This window comes from Phoca vitulina, unplaced genomic scaffold, assembly GCF_004348235.1.
Source record: "Phoca vitulina isolate PV1807 unplaced genomic scaffold, GSC_HSeal_1.0 scaffold81, whole genome shotgun sequence".
Classification (NCBI taxonomy): Eukaryota; Metazoa; Chordata; class Mammalia; order Carnivora; family Phocidae; genus Phoca; species Phoca vitulina.
Window position 1 is genome coordinate 2755187 of NW_022589784.1, and position 15534 is coordinate 2770720.

General features: G+C 54.9%; 1 protein-coding gene across 5 annotated transcripts in view; it reads right to left on the reverse strand.

The window, feature by feature from the left end:
• ZFR2 (zinc finger RNA binding protein 2) overlaps positions 1-15534 on the reverse strand; it is a 39600-nt gene that overhangs the window by 19574 nt on the left and 4492 nt on the right. For 4 of the 5 annotated variants that reach the window (XM_032394542.1, XM_032394541.1, XM_032394544.1 and 1 more), the window contains exons 2-4: positions 4644-4857; positions 3752-3881; positions 2730-2998 (exon numbers count right to left, since the gene is read on the reverse strand). In XM_032394542.1, the coding sequence (XP_032250433.1) occupies positions 2730-2998; positions 3752-3881; positions 4644-4857 (613 nt within the window). Of the gene's footprint in view, positions 1-2729; positions 2999-3751; positions 3882-4643; positions 4858-6461; positions 7009-15534 lie in introns of those variants that run through there. The other variant, XM_032394543.1, reaches the window with a different exon arrangement.

Sequence of the window (15534 nt, forward strand, 5' to 3'; positions counted from 1 at the left end):
GGGCCAGAAGCTCAGCCTGAACCACAGGTTTCTTTTTCCTCTCTAAAAGTGGATGAGCTGCTTTCGCTTCAGGGGCTACTCGGAAGGAAAATGCTGGCTTTTCAGAATCTAACCTCAGAAACCACACGAAGACGGCCGCTACCTGAATCACACGGGGCACACTTCCTTTTCAGAAGGCAGCTAACACACGGAGGGGTCCAGGCGAGAGAGGGTGCGTGAGTCACAGGCCCGTGCGTGCCACACCACCATGCCCAAAATATCGGACGGCGTCTGGCAGGTGACCAAGCTCTTAAGTGGCATCCCACACTCCTCTCTGGCAATCCTTAAGATGAGGCCGGCTGCAATAAACATGCTCCAAGTGGGTCAGCTCAACCAATGCACCCTGACTATGCCAAGACTCGGGCCGCCCTGGTGACATGGACCAGTGACATGGGGTGGTTCTGGGGCAGACGGGAGGCAGGGACAGGAGCCGGAGGGGTACTTGCTGGAATTCAGGAAACTTCTGAACATCTACCTGAGCAAGAGCGTGTGCGCAGAAACACACACACACACGCCAAGTAAAAGCCTGTGGGGCAGAGAAAAACCTGGAAGGATAGACCCAGTGATGCTAACAGGAAACAGCTGCAAGTGTAGTGAGTAGGGCAGTTCCCACCCGCATCCTACACGCACACCAGTTAAACCACACAGCTTCGACCAACCGTGGTCTGATTTCCAGTCCCAGGTCCCCGGTTCTGCGCCCGAGGCCTTCCCCTGACACGTGGAGGTAGAGGCCGCAGGTAGCAGCAGCAGACGACCCGCAGAAGGTGCTGCGCAGGGTCCTAAGCTCAAAGTAAGAGGAAGCATTCGCGACTGTCTTCCCGCCACGGGGCCCCCCACCATAAACACGTGTTCAGGGTGTGACGAGAGAAAAAGCAGGGAGGCGCGCTGGGAAGAGGCCTGCCCGGTGCTCCTGCAGCTCCGAGGGCTCCCCCTGGCCCCGCAGGGCTCGCCCGGAGGCCACACGGCCAAGTGAGTTCACACAGAACAAGACGCACACGCACGTGCCCGTGGGCACAGGCGAGGTGGCAGGCGTGAGGAAGAAGGACGCTTGATCAATGTCAACACCCTGGCTGGGAGACTGGCTGCAGTTTGGCCAACTGATGGCACTGGGGAAGCTGGGCCAGGGCGTACAGGGACCTCTCTGAGTCATTACTCACAACCGCCTGCAAACCTACAACTTTCTCAGTAAAAATTCCAGTTTTTTTTTTTTTTTTTTTTAAAGATTTTTTATTTATTTATTTGAGAGAGAATGAGAGACAGAGAGCACGAGGGGGAAGAGGGTCAGAGGGAGAAGCAGACCCCCTGCTGAGCAGGGAGCCCGATGTGGGACTCGATCCCGGGACTCCAGGATCACGACCTGAGCTGAAGGCAGTCGCTTAACCAACTGAGCCACCCAGGCGCCCAAAAATTCCAGTTTGAAGAGTGCTATTAACCTCAGCAAAAAGCTGGGAACGACGAGAGCTCTCACTTCTGAGGCACGCTGCATGCGTGGGGACACGCTCGGGCAAACCCTGTTCCCCGAGAACAGCTCAGACCCCTGCTCAGGTGACAGGCAGCACGAGGCTGGGTTCCATCCTACCCCACATCACGCATGTGTCCCCGTCGTGGGGAGCGATCCGCACTCGCGTGACACAGTGCCCTGCAGGGTCTAGAACTAGGAGCAGAGGCTTGTGTTTGACCTGTGAGAGGAACCAAGAATCCCCGAGACACAGAATAAAAATCACGTGGAGCAGTAAAGACAGACCTCCCGTTAATGAGCGCGAGTCTCAGCGGGAAAAGCGCACAGGACGTTCGATCAAGAGGCCTGTAGGGGCGCCTGGGTGGCTCAGTCGTTAAGCGTCTGCCTTCGGCTCAGATCATGATCCCAGAGTCCTGGGATCGAGCCCCGCATCGGGCTCCCCGCTCGGCGACAAGCCTGCTTCTCCCTCTCCCCCACCCTCGCTTGTGTTCCTGCTCTCGCTAACTCTCTCTGTCAAATAAATTAATTAATTAATTAATTAATTTTAAAAAGAGGCCTGTAGAGACAGCAGGAGACGGGCAAGGGCCTTGGCCCCCAGGTAAGTGGGGGCTGGATGAGGGGTCTCCCCACGCACCCTGATAGCCTGTGATCCCAGGGTCTGTGCACCCCGCCAGCTTTCTCTCAGACTATTAAAAAGAAGACAACACTAGCGCGTGGTTCTCTGTGAGCATGGAGCCCTGGTGCCCGCCGACCCTTCCAGAGAACGAGCTGGGCGATCTGTGAGTGTGGCCGGGGGATCTCCCTTAGACAACAAGCGCGCACACACGCGTGCCCACGCTTGCTTCCCCCCACCCGAGGCCCTGCTTGAGCAGCCCGGCAGCGAAGGCGCGCCACCCCCAGGCGCCTCTTGGAACTGCGCCTGCCGCACCCGTCGCCGCGCGGAGGAGGGGCTCTGCCCACGCTGCCCACCCGGCAAGGGGAGCCCGGGACCACGTTCCTGCCGCCAGCGGTCCGCGCCCTGCCTGCCCTTCTGTCCTCCGCACGCACGCCTGAAAGGCACATCTGACGTGCCTTTGACATCGCCAGTTTAATAACAGGCCTTCTGGGGTAGGCCACGCCCCTGATGTCCGGTTAGCCAGGTGGGGGGTGGGGCTCTCCCCGCCCAAGGCGGGCAGCAGGGTCCCCAGGAAGGTCCCCTGGGCCTGCTCAGCGGGCGCGGAGGGCAGCTGACCTGGGGACCAGCGCAGCTGATCTTGCAGATGTCACAGTAGTGAAGCGGGGGCTCCCTGGGGCCACCCTTGGGTTTCGGCAGCTTGCGGGGAGCCAGGAGCTTGCCAGAGAGGCTGCCGGCAGACCTGGCCCTGGGGCTGCTTCCTGGGCCGCCCCACAGGGAGCCCGGCGGCTGCTGGGGAGGCGGTGGCAGCTGGAGGGGCGGCGGTGGGGGACACCGAGGACCGGCTGCCGAGTGCGCCGCTGCTTCGTAGCTCGGGTAGCTTGGTCCTGGGAAGCAGAGAGAAAAACCAGACAGGGAGACGGGTTGGTTTTGAGGACGCTCCGAGAGGCATAGCCCGTGCCTGCGTGCACACGGGAATGCGTCCTAGCCGCGTCCGGGGCAGGGGGGGGCTGTGGGAGGTCAGGGCGGAGGAAGGCAGGGTGGAGACGGAGGCCACGGGCAGAGCGCCGGTCGCCAGTGGGCGGGGGCAGTTCTCGGTGCAGCTCACGCCAGGGCGCTGGCTGGCTGCCCTGCCTCGGCAGGGGCCACTGGCTGTAGGGGCTGCCCTCGGCTGCGCCCTCCACCGGGCTGGACAGAAGTTCCTTTAGTCCCTGGAGGGCAAGCAGAACCTCTCTGCAAAGCCACCCTTTGCCACAAACCCCCCGTGGACAGCAGGAGCCATGCTCCCCCTGGAACCGTGGCAACTGGCCTCCCCAGGCCCCTACTGGCCACAACCGCCTGCAAGTCCAGAGCCCCATGCTCTCCCATCTCGAAACTCCAAGTCCTCAGCAGGACTCACCTCCTTCCCGCCTGGGAAAGCCTCCTCAGAATAAAACTGGTTGGCTCCCCTTTTAGTTCTGTCTCTTTCCTTCCCGCCCTCCCTCTCCCCTATACCAGCCCAACCCCCAGCGGAGCCTTCAGGCACGCTGGGGAGGAGAGCCCTGAGACTCCCGGCCCTCCTACGCATCTGGAAAGTTTGAAGTGTGACTCTGCGGGGGCTCCTCCCTGGGTAGAGCCGGTGGCTCCTTGCAGAGACGCACCTGGCTGGCAGGCTGAGGCCGTGGCCGTGGCCAGGAGCTGAGGCTGGCTGGCAGCACGCAGGTGATACTGCTTGTTCTCGAAGCTACCGTAGCTACCCGCATCTGTCGACGGTCCGTAGCTGTAACTGTCCTGCGAGGGGGTTAGCAGAGCGACACAGAGCAGGGAGGAAGCCCCTCAGGGCAGCGGCAAGGTGTGCCCTTGCTCGCCCCACACGCGGCGCGCGTTCCCACGGTTCCTGAGCTCCCGCTCTAAGCCAGGCCATTTCAGGAGCTGGGGACACAGTAACCGGTGACATGGATGCGGCCGCCCTCGTGGAAATGTTAACATCTGAGCGCAGAAGTGCTCTGCGGAACGCCTAGCTTGGAGACAGCTCCTCGGAGGAGGAGCGGTACAGGGAAGGCAGGAGGTGAAGACGTTGGGGGCGGGGTTCCCAGCAGGGTCAGCCAGATGCAGAGGCCCCCACATGGAGTCAGCTGGTGGGCTTGCCAGAGACCAGAGGGCGGGAAGAGAAGGGAGGAAGAAGGTGGAACCAGACAGTGTGAGCTTTGCTAGCTGGGCAGCCTGTGGTCCATCCACTGACGTTAGGGGGTACCAGCAGTGGGTGGCAGAGGCTCAGGGGGGTTGGACCATGTCCAGCATGGGACACGTTGGCAATTCCAAGCGGCAACGCAGAGGCCAGATCTCTAGGCCCAGAGCTCTGGGAGGGGAAGATGACATCATGAGCACCAGAAGTGCCCGATGAGCACAAGCTCATTCCCTGCTCATTGGCAGGGGCAGGGACGAGATCCGGAAGGTAAGTCTGCGTCCCCGTCTGTCTGCCCATACGGGGCGCCCACTGCACATGCCCCCCAGTGTTATCCGGTGCTAGTCAAAGAAAGGCCAGGCTGATACCTGGTAGGAGGGAGCCATGGTGTGTGCCGGGGCAGGCTCCTGGGGCTGGCTAGAGCGGAGCTGGTACCTGCCATACCCCGCCGGGGTGACAGGCCTGGGGGGCGGGGCAGCCGCGGGAAACGGTGGGCTCAAAGCGGGACCCATTCCAGCAGCAGGTCCCGTGGCGAGGCTGGCTCCAGCGGTGGGGAGGGGAAAAGCCATCGGAGGCTGGGTGCTGGAACCACAGATAAACACAAAGGCCGGCTACGTCAGATGAGCTCTAAGTTCCATCAGCCCCCAGGCGTCGCGGCTCTGGAGGCTACAGTGAACCGTGCTTTCTGTGATCACCGGTTCTTAAGACCTTTCTATGGGAGCAGGCTTGGGTTTAAGCACTTCATACAAAATAACACAAGGTCCTAACAACTCTGTGAGTCAGGGACCCTCCTTGTCCCCATTTACCAGAGAGGAAACTGAAGCACAGTAAGTGGCAAAGTCAGAACCTGAGCCCGTGGGTCGACTTCTCAGCTCATCTGTGTGGGCAGCAAGCTTTCTCTGGACATCAAGATTCTTCAAAGAAAGCTGGACTTGAACGGTATTTTGTAACTGAGGAACGAATGGATCCCCAGTTTTTAAAATACAGAAGATCAGTTAACACGGAACTAAACTCATAGTCACGAGAACCCGTTTTATTGCCAGCTTGCTCTGCACAGCACTGAGGCCTCTGTCTACACCACCTCATTCTCCCATCTGCCTGTCCGTCAGTCCCGTTTCTGAATGCGGAAACTCTGAGGATCGTGACACGGGTCAAGTGCTCGATTCAGACAAGATCTTTGCGACCCAAGTGCCCCTCATGCTACTAAATATCAGTCACCGAGTAGACGGTCCTCATCAAAGTCCATTTGTCTGGGAAGATATCATCAAACTTTTAGCCCCGTCATGGATCCCATGAAGGTCCTGCGAACCCTGCAGGGGACGAGGATGGATGTGCGCGTGGGGTTTGGGGCAGGCAGGCCTGGGGACAAAAGTACCTTCGCACACGTTCTGGACCAAAGCTAGCCATGCAATGACTGCCGAGCCGCCCCTGTCCCTCTGAGTGGCTTGCTGCCCAGCTGGGACAACACGGGGAGCACTGTCCAGGCTGGTCAACCACACAGAGTCGAGTGCAAACGCTCCTCGCGGGAGCTGGGGACCGGCAGAGCCTGGGGCCTCAACCCTGCCGGGGGCCCGCCCACCTCCTCGCTGGCATCTCTGTCCCCCTGGCAGCCAGAGCACAGCATAAACCTGCCCACGTCGCCCTCCCGCTTGGAACCCTTCAAGGCTCCGAAACGCAGCCCTGAAGCCCATGCACCCCATCCCCTCCTGTAGGTCGCTGCTCGAATGTCACCTCCTCCAACAAGCCCTCTCTGAGCCCGTCTAGGACAGCAGCAGCATCCCGTCCCCGTCGCCCTGCTAGAGTTTTCTTCCCAGTACCACCTGATCCTCTCTGACTTGCCTGTCCCCTGGTCGTCCCCTCCCCCACAGCATGAGGCCACAGGGGCACAGGAAGGGCAGTGCGTCCCAATTCTTGCCGGGCACTGCAATAGCCCTTGGCACATGGCAGGGGCGCAGTAAATACTGCTGCGGGAGCACGTGCTTACAGGCGTCCCGGGGGCACGTGTTTGGGAAAGGGCGGGTGGGGCGGCCCCCGCAGCTCCCATCTACAGCGGCTTTCTAGATTCAATCGAAGGCAGCGTCCTGGACCCCAGGGGCCACTCCTAGGTGCAATGCCACCGTCCAAACAATTCGAAATCTGCAGCTCTACAGTGAAATTACAACACAACGGGAAGCCAGACCTCCGACCTGTAACACGAGATGCCTTCATCTCTCCAGGAAAATCGGGAGCACCCTATCTGCTGTGAAGGAGCACTGAGATTTCTCAAGTCAGCCACTTGTGAGATTCATGGGTCTCTTCTGTCTTAGAGACTTTCTTGGTCAAAAGGCAGATCGAGCTGAGGAATGGAATTCAACATTTAGTTTCATTTTAATTAATTTAGGTTTCGCAGTGGAAGGCGCAGAGAGAGAACATTTCCGTCATCACAGAAAGTCCTCTGGGGCGGTGCCGCATGCAAAGTCCTCACCCATCACACACACACACTCGTTTACTGAGAAGCACACAAGCATCTCGGCCCCCTCCCACTCTTGTGACGAACCCTGTTCGGGCCCTGGGGAGACCCTTCTCCCCACCTCTTGCTCTAGAACATGAAAGCAAAATCCAACACTCATACATAATGATCCAGCCTCAGAAAGGAAGGGACCCTGACACCTCACACGACGTGGAGGGACCCCGAGGACCCCATGCTCAGTGGGAGGAGCCAGACCCAGAAGGACACATCCCACAGGACCCCACTCCCAGGAGGTCCCCAGAGGAGTCCTGTCCACACAGACAGAGAGGAGAGGGTGGGAGCCAGGGCTGGGGAGGGGGTGGGGAGTCCGTGCTTCATGGGGACAGAGTCTCCGTGTGGGGAGATGGAAAGTTCTGGAGACAGAGGGTGGGGGTGGTCGCAGGACAGGATGAGTGTGCTTCATGACACTGAGCTGTGCACTTAGAGACGGTCCAATGGTACATTTTATGTCGTGTCTATTTCACTACAATAAAAAGAGACCTCATAACCACTACCAGTCACTCCCCATCCCCCCCATATATTTTGTCTTAATGTTTAACAGACATTTTTTAATATTTTAAGAAAGAAACTTTTTAGACACACATGAAAAATTATGTTGATTTTTTCATGTTTTACATTTAGTCACTCAGCATTTCTGATGAATATACATCTGCTTTGCACACTTCAGCTGTAACTGCATTTTAAGGTTGGATCTTTTAGCTCAGCCTTTCTCAACTGGGATTCCAGCAGAAACGAAGGCCTCGTGCCCCCAGGCATCCGTGTAGGTAAGAATTCACGTCCCTCTGAGGATCCTGGGATGGCGCTCGCTGTGGCTCGTCCCTATGGGGACTCGGGCTCTCCGACCATCTCCTGCGTTCTGCAGCTCTGAGATGGAACCCCGATCAGGAAAGAGACTGTGTGGGTTTGCTCAGGCTGCCATTACAAAGGCCCACCGACAGGGTAGCTTCAACAACAGACAGTCCTGTAAGGGCCGGAGCCAAGATCAAGGAGTTGGTAGGGGCGGTTCCTCCCAAGGCATCTCTCCTGGGCGTGTAGACACCATCTTCTTCCCTGTCCTCACAGGGCCGTCCCTCTATGCGTGTCTGTGTCCCCATCGCCTCTTACAGGGATGCCAGTCATATTGGCTTAGGGCCCACCTCTGTGACCACATTTTGACTTAATCACTGCTTTTAAAGATCCCATCTCCAAGTACAACAGTCACATTGTGAGTGAGGTCTTGGGGGTTAGCACGTCTACATATAAATTTTAGGGAGGACACAAGTCAGCCCATCCATGACAGCTGCTTCAGGCCATTATAGTAGCAAAACTCAGATGACATGAAAATCTTGGTTACACAAACATCATTCATGCTGAAATAATATAAATAAATAAAATTCAAAAAATACATTTTACAAAATATATAATCATTTATGAATTTGTTATTTTATTTGACATCCAAATAGCCCTGGCCCATCAACCGAATGCCCAGACATGCATGATAATAAACTCAGTCATCTTTGATGTTTTGCCAACCAGAAAAACCTTAGCCTCTTTTTTTTTTTTTTTTTTTGGTCATTAGAAACGTACATTTGTCAAGGTAGGTAAGAGAAAACATACTGTATTTAACTTTTAGCCAGTTTGGTTAATGATGTTAAAGTATTTAGATGTAGGGCGCCTGGGTGGCTCAGTTGATTAAGCGACTGCCTTCGGCTCAGGTCATGATCCTGGAGTCCCTGGATTGAGTCCCGCATCGGGCTCCCTGCTCGGCAGGGAGTCTGCTTCTCCCTCTGACCCTCCCCCCTCTCATGTGCTCTCTCTCATTCTCTCTCTCTCAAATAAATAAATAAAATCTTAAAAAAAAAAAAAAGTATTTAGATGTATGGTATGCAGTCCATTTGTACTTTCATCCTGGGCCCCCCCAAACTTAAAGGCTGATTATTTACTCATTTGAATGGATCACAATTCATTTGCCTATCTTCCTACTGGTAGACATTTATATTACGTGTTATGTACTGCTGAGTCAAAAACTATCCCCAATGCTGTGGTTTCAAACAATAATACTGATCTTCAGTCTCTGCGGGTCAGGAACACGGGAGTGGCTTGGCTGGGCTCTAGGCTCATGGTCTTTCTGAGGTTGCCCACGAGACGTTGGCTGGGGCGGCATCATCTGAAGGCTTGACTGGGGTGGCGGGCTCTGCTTCCTGGATGTTCCCTCACGCAGCGGGCACTTTGGTTCTAGTTGTCTGCAAGAAGCCTTGGGTCCTCTTGTGTGGGCTCGTCTCAGTACTGCTTGAGTATTCTTAACAACATAGCAACTAGCTTCCCCCAGAGAGAAAACTGAGAGAGTCTGGGGTGCGGAAGCTGGACTTGTCATGACCCAGCCTCTGACACCAATCCCATGGCAGAACTTTCGCCACATCCCATTAGTTAGAAGCGCATTACTGAATCTAACCCACACTCCAGGGCAGAGGATTAGGCCCCAACTTTTGAAGAGTTTGTGGGTATCTCTTTAAACCACCAAACATTATTTCTAATTTCCTGCTGGTAAGCAATGCTCCAAGGTATCCTCCACGTACATTCTACATATGCCTTCTTGTGCTGGCATCCTCGAGCGGCTTCCTGTCCAGCCTGGGTCCCACCCCACTGGCCACAAACCAAGCACAGCCCACGGAATGGGGCCAGGATGGCTGCCTCAGACCCACCTGTGTCCTCACGTAACTGTAATGACTTTGTTAGAGGCCCTACCTCTAGTCACATTGGGGGTTAGGGCTTCACATGAATTGGAGGGGGCACAATTCAGCCTATAGCATCACCTTAGCATCCTAAAACAGGACAAATCTTGTGAACAGGTATCTTGGTGACTCCCTATTACTTACTGCATAAACCCCAGCTTCTGCCTTACATCTGAGAGCCCCGAGCCCACGGTCTAGCCTCCCGCCACCCCACCCCCCCAACATCCTCTGTCCCTCAGCACACGTCACCATTTTCCGGTCAGCCCCTGTGCTTTTCTCCCATTTCAAGGCCCTTCTCTCGGGCTGGTGCGCTGCATCCCAGCCCCCACCCGCCCAAATCCCAGGCACCCTTCACTGCAAGGCCTCTTCCGGCCTTGGGAAGTGGGTGAGGGCTCCTGCTAACTGCTGGGCTGCGGGCACATCCACTCTTTCTCCCTCAGTCAAAAATGAAAGCTTCGATTGCACACAGCCATGTCCACCTTGTGTATCATTTACGGCTGCCTCTGGCCTGGAGTGGGGACGCTCGGTAGCTGCAAACAGACGCCATATGGCCTGGTGTCAGGGACCGAAAGTTTGTGTCTCCCAGAATTCAATGTTGAAACCTCAGGGTGACAGTGTTAGGAGGTGGGGCCTTTGGGAGGGATTAGGATTAGATGGCGTCAGGAGGCTGGCGCGCTCAGGAGTGCCCTTGAGTCGCGGGGAGATTGCTGCCCCCCACCCCATGCAAGGACACAGCGGGGAGGCAGCCAGCTGCAACCCACCAGGGGGCTCTCACCAGAACCCAGCCCCACCGGCACCCTCATCTCCTCCAGCTTCCGGAACTGCGGGGGATACATTCCTACTGTTTACAAGCCACCCAGTCCATGGTCCTTTGTTCCAGCAGCCCAAACTAAGATACACACAAAGCTGCAAGTATTTACTCTCTGGCCCTTTACTGAAAAGGTTTGCGGATTCCTGGCTTAAAACAGCAACTGTTTATTTTGTTCATGATTCCGCAGGCTGGGCTGCATTGCATCTGAAGTCAGCGGCAGGCAGGCAGCTCCACTTCTGGAAGGCGGCTGGCTATCAGACAGAAACCCTGGCTCCCTCCCGGTAGCATCTCCCCCTCCAGGGCCAGCCTTGGGTCCTTCACGCGGCAGCGTTCCCGAGGTGGAGGGGACACAGGCAAAGGCTCTAGAGGCTGGAAGTCCAAGATCAAGGTGCTGGCAGATGCCGTGTCTGGTGAGGGACTGGTTCAGGGACCGCCATCTTCTTATGTCCTCACGTGGAGGACGGAGGGACGGAGCTTTATGGGGCCTCTCGTAAGGGCACTCATCCCATTCATGAGGACTGCACCTTCATGACCTAAGCCCCCCCAGAGGCCCCACCTCCCCATACCATCATCTGGAGGATTAGGTTTCAGTTAGCAATTGTGGGGGGCACCGACTGTCAGTCTATGACAGCGTCACTTCCACTGCAGTCCGCTGGCAAGACAAGGACAAGGAAGCCCAGATTCCAGGGCTACGGAAACAGACGTTACTTCAAGATGGGAAAAGCTGCAAGGTCATGGCAGAAAGGCTGAGGATGTAAGGAATGAAGGACGGGGACATTCTGGCAACCCATCTGCCACACTGAGGTTTTAGGAGTTAAGTGAGCCAAAACACAGCTCATGGCAAAGACCTCCCACAGGCATGACCCATACGGTTGCCAAAACCTAGGAAATCTGGCATAGGGGTTCTCACCCGGGGTGATTCTGTCCCTAGTGAATACTGGGTGATGCTGGGGACATCTGTGGTTGTCACAACTGGGGTGCTGCCGGCGCTGGGTCAGTAACCAGGGATGCTGCTCCACCCCCCAGTGCCCACCCCAGAATGACCTGCCCCAATGTCAAACATGCTGCTGAGAAACTCAGACCTGCAAAAATGGGTGAGGATACCACAGGTTTGGGGTTGGGGGTTGAGCCTAGTGTTTGGGGGGAAAAGCGGCCAAGGGCACAGCAGAGGCTCCCCGCCCAGGCTCCCCGCCACAGGTCCAGAGGGAGAACACCCCACCCCTGCTCAGGCTCCCCTTCATGGGAGGCCTTTGGTCACCTCACCTTCTCTCAATTTCCAATCAGGCAGAAGCTGAGGCTTCCTTCCCTCTGATTCCTTGGAAATGGCAGTTTTGCCTGTAGTCACCCTGGCCTCGCAGGCCCCAGGTTAAGAATCCCTGCTGGGACAGGGGTGCCAAAAAGCAGTCATTGAGCTCAAATGGCAAATTTGGCCCCGTGGGACGTGGCATGTCCCCTTCTCTTGGGAAATGTCATCAATTCTTCTTGCAGCAACACAGACCTCTCCATGTCCACACTCAGGCTCCTCCATGGAATAAAATCCCAAAGGCACAAGTGAGACATTCCCTTCAAGCAAGATGGTAGAGAAGAGAGGCTGAGCATGAGAGGTGCTGCACAAGGACGGAGCTGGAGTCACAGAGGCTTCAAGATCAGGAACTGGGAGGAGAGCCACAGCCCAGTGGGATGGCTTCCAGTCCTGCTCTGCTCACCGGGGCCTTGAGCAAGTCACTTACTCTTTCTTACCCTCGGTGTACTGGCCTGGGACCCCACCTCTTGAGATGGCAGGACAATTCAGCAGGAGCTCACGTGCTACGGCAGATTGCGCAGGCAGGAGCTTACAATGCAGTCCAGGGGTGCCAGATCTCCCGATTTTAAGCAAGGCTAAAAATCAGGGTTTTTGCAAAATCTCCCATTTTTTATTTTATTTTATTTATTTGTCAGAGAGAGAGAGCACAAGCAGAGGGAGCAGCAGGGAGGCTGACGCGGGGCTCGATCCCAGGACCCTGGGATCAGGACCTAAGCCAAAGGCAGATGCTTTACTGACTGAGCCACCCAGGCATCCCTATTTTTATTTTTTTTTAACGTTTTTTACTACACCCAACATGGGGCTCAACTCATGACCCCCAAATCAAGAGTCACATGCTCCTCTGAGCCAGCCAGGTGTCCCAAAGTCTCCCGATTTTTAAATGCTGGCAACCAATTCAAATAAAGCAAGCAATAAGCCTACCACACAGGCTGAAGAAGGCAGGTGTGAGAATCAAACATGGCGTGCAAGCTGCCAATTTTCAACCCCTGATGGATGAGGAACAGGAATAAAAAGCCACAAATGTGTTCTCGGTGAAGACTCCCTTTAAGCCCGCAGCCGAAGCCCTGTGCTGCTATAGCTGGAAGTCACCTGTTGCTCAAAGGGAGGGTGTGCTGCTGTCCCCACAACAGTGAGGACCCCGTGACAACAAGGACCCAGCTGGTGCCGTCTGCCCAGGAGGGAGAAGAGCTGAAGCTGGATGCTGGGCACCTGTCAGCACAGGAAAAGCAGTATTTAAGCACACCTATGTGAATGCGGATTCCTGAGTCCCGGCTGGCATCCTCCTCTTTGGGTCAAGGCAATTATCTTCTAATGGTTTTTTGACCTAAATGTTTTGGGGAGGCAGAGTTTTCTTGAGTACACCATCTAGGTAAGATTTTAGAATGCAAGGTTGGCAAGACCCACTGATATCATTTTGCTCAGTCACCTGACAGGGACGTGGAGGGCTGGAGATGGAAGGGACTCAGCCGAGGAGGTCCGGTTCTGAGCAGGGCTCTCTCCTGTGGGACATGCTCTCGCTTGCTCCTACAAGGCCAACCATAAAAGAACACATGGAGGGGCGCCTGGGTGGCTCAGTCGGTTGAACGTCTGCCTTCGGCTCGGGTCATGATCCTGAGGTCCTGGGATCGAGCCCCACATTGGGCTCCCTGCTCGGCAGGAAGCCTGCTTCTCCCACTCCCTCTGCCTGCCATTCCCCCTGCTTGTTCTGTCAAATAAATAAAATCTTAAAAAAAAAAAAAAAAAAACAACACACGGCCCCTGAGTGGAGCCCTCACTTCAGAAGGGTACGTCTGAGGATCTCCAGCAGGTAACGACATGTTCTGGGTCTGCTGCAGCACTGTGGTATCGCTGATACACACCACTGTCAGTGGGTCATACTCAGTGGGGACAGGCACACACACGACACCAAAAACATTTAGAGTCTGAGAAAAAAAAAAAAAGGTGGAAAAAAAGATTTTCCTGCAATCACAGTGCTGAGAAAGTTCACTCAGTATCACTGCCCCACGTGGCAAAAACTAAGCCCGACTGCGACTGCTGCAGAGCACCAAGCAGCTGAACTCTCACGTCAAGGATCACCTACGCTGCAGTGCTGGTGAGAGAAAACTCAGCTCCAGCACCTTGACCTCGGCACAGTTTTCCAGGCGCATCTGCGACGACTCAGGGCTGAGGAACATTCAGAGTTTAGACAGCGTGCAGTGAACTCCAATACCCACTGCTGATATGGTCACTAAAGACATTCATGGGAAGGACATTTTCAAATCTGTTTTATTGTAAGATGACATGACTGTGTGTGTATACACACACGTAAACACACCGTGATGATCTCATTTGGCACTTCGGTTCTCGAAGTTTTTATAGTCACAATATATATATGACATACGTTCATACCCACAACAATTCTGATGTTTAAAAATATTTTATTTTTTTAAAGTTTAAGTAATCTCTACACTCAACATGGGGCTTGAACTCACGACACTGAGATCAAGACTCACATGCTCTTCTGAATGAGCTAGCCACGTGCCCTACAATTCTGATTTGTTTTTTAGCAGATTTTTTTAAATTATGAAAGTCTTATGTACCTTCTCCATGTGAAATGCCCATTTCAGATGCAGAAAACATCCCAACATACTGGAAAGGGGTTTAATAAACTACATCTTTGGGCTCTTAGGGCGCCTGGGTGGCTCAGTCGTTAAGCATCTGCCTTCAGCTCAGGTCGTGATCCCAGAGTCCTGGGATCGAGCCCCGCATTGGGCTCCCTGCTCAGCCGGAAGCCTGCTTCTCCCTCTCCCACTCCCCCTGCTGGTGTTCCCTCTCTCGCTGTCTCTGTCAAATACATAAATAAAATCTTAAAAAAAAACCCAAACAAACAAAAACACACTAAATCCTTGGGCTCTTGAGAAGATGACAGAGAATTTCATTCCCCACCCCCATCTGCAACCTTCTTTAAACCTTAGTCAAGAGTCTCCAGGTCTGAATCAGGGCCAGCCTGGCTCCTCAAGACAGAGCCACTGGGCCGCTCCACGTTGCTGAGGCAGGGATTCCCGAAGCTGGTGACAGGCATTTCCCGAGCCTCCAGGGTGAGCCGGACTCTGAGCTTGGCAGTGCAACTCTTCCATCCTTCTGCAAAGGAACATGGTCCCCACATGGAGGGTGGCCACAAGGTTAGCCTGCCAGGCAGATGCTTAAAAATGTTGTCTTGATGATATTATGCTGGGTAAGCCAAAGAGAAAGCATTCTGTATGCGCCCTCAGAGAAGCAGTGCAAGCGAAGGAATTTCCAACTGGGCTTACAATGACCACGCCAGTCTACTGCTGTGAATCCAACTGATGAAAGGCCACTGTTTGAGGACTGGCGAGGGGTCATGTGTGGTTCCAGCCCTCTCCTGCTGCTTTCAGACATGGAGAAACCTCTACAGCCATGTCTACACTGGTCTAACACATGCACCTCTTGTGTCGACAGAGGGAGGCAGGACTAGACAGCCAATGTGTGGTTCTTTTTTTTTTTAAAGATTTTATTTATTTATTTGAGAGAGAGAGAATGAGAGAGAGCACATGAGAGGGAGGAGGGTCAGAGGGAGAAGCAGACTCCCTGCCGAGCAGGGAGCCCGATGCGGGACTCGATCCAGGGACTCCAGGATCATGACCTGAGCCGAAGGCAGTCGCTTAACCAACTGAGCCACCCAGGCGCCCCCAATGTGTGGTTCTTATGAGCAAGTACAACAGATGTCCAACTACCAACCCTGGATTCAACCAAAGACATTCAAATTAAAAAGAAGCCACTGGTGGGGCACCTGGGTGGCACAGTCAGTCAAGAGTCCCACTCTTGGGGGCGCCTGGGTGGCTCAGTTGGTTAAGCGACTGCCTTCGGCTCAGGTCATGATCCTGGAGTCCCGGGATCTAGTCCTGCATCGGGCTCCCTGCTCAGC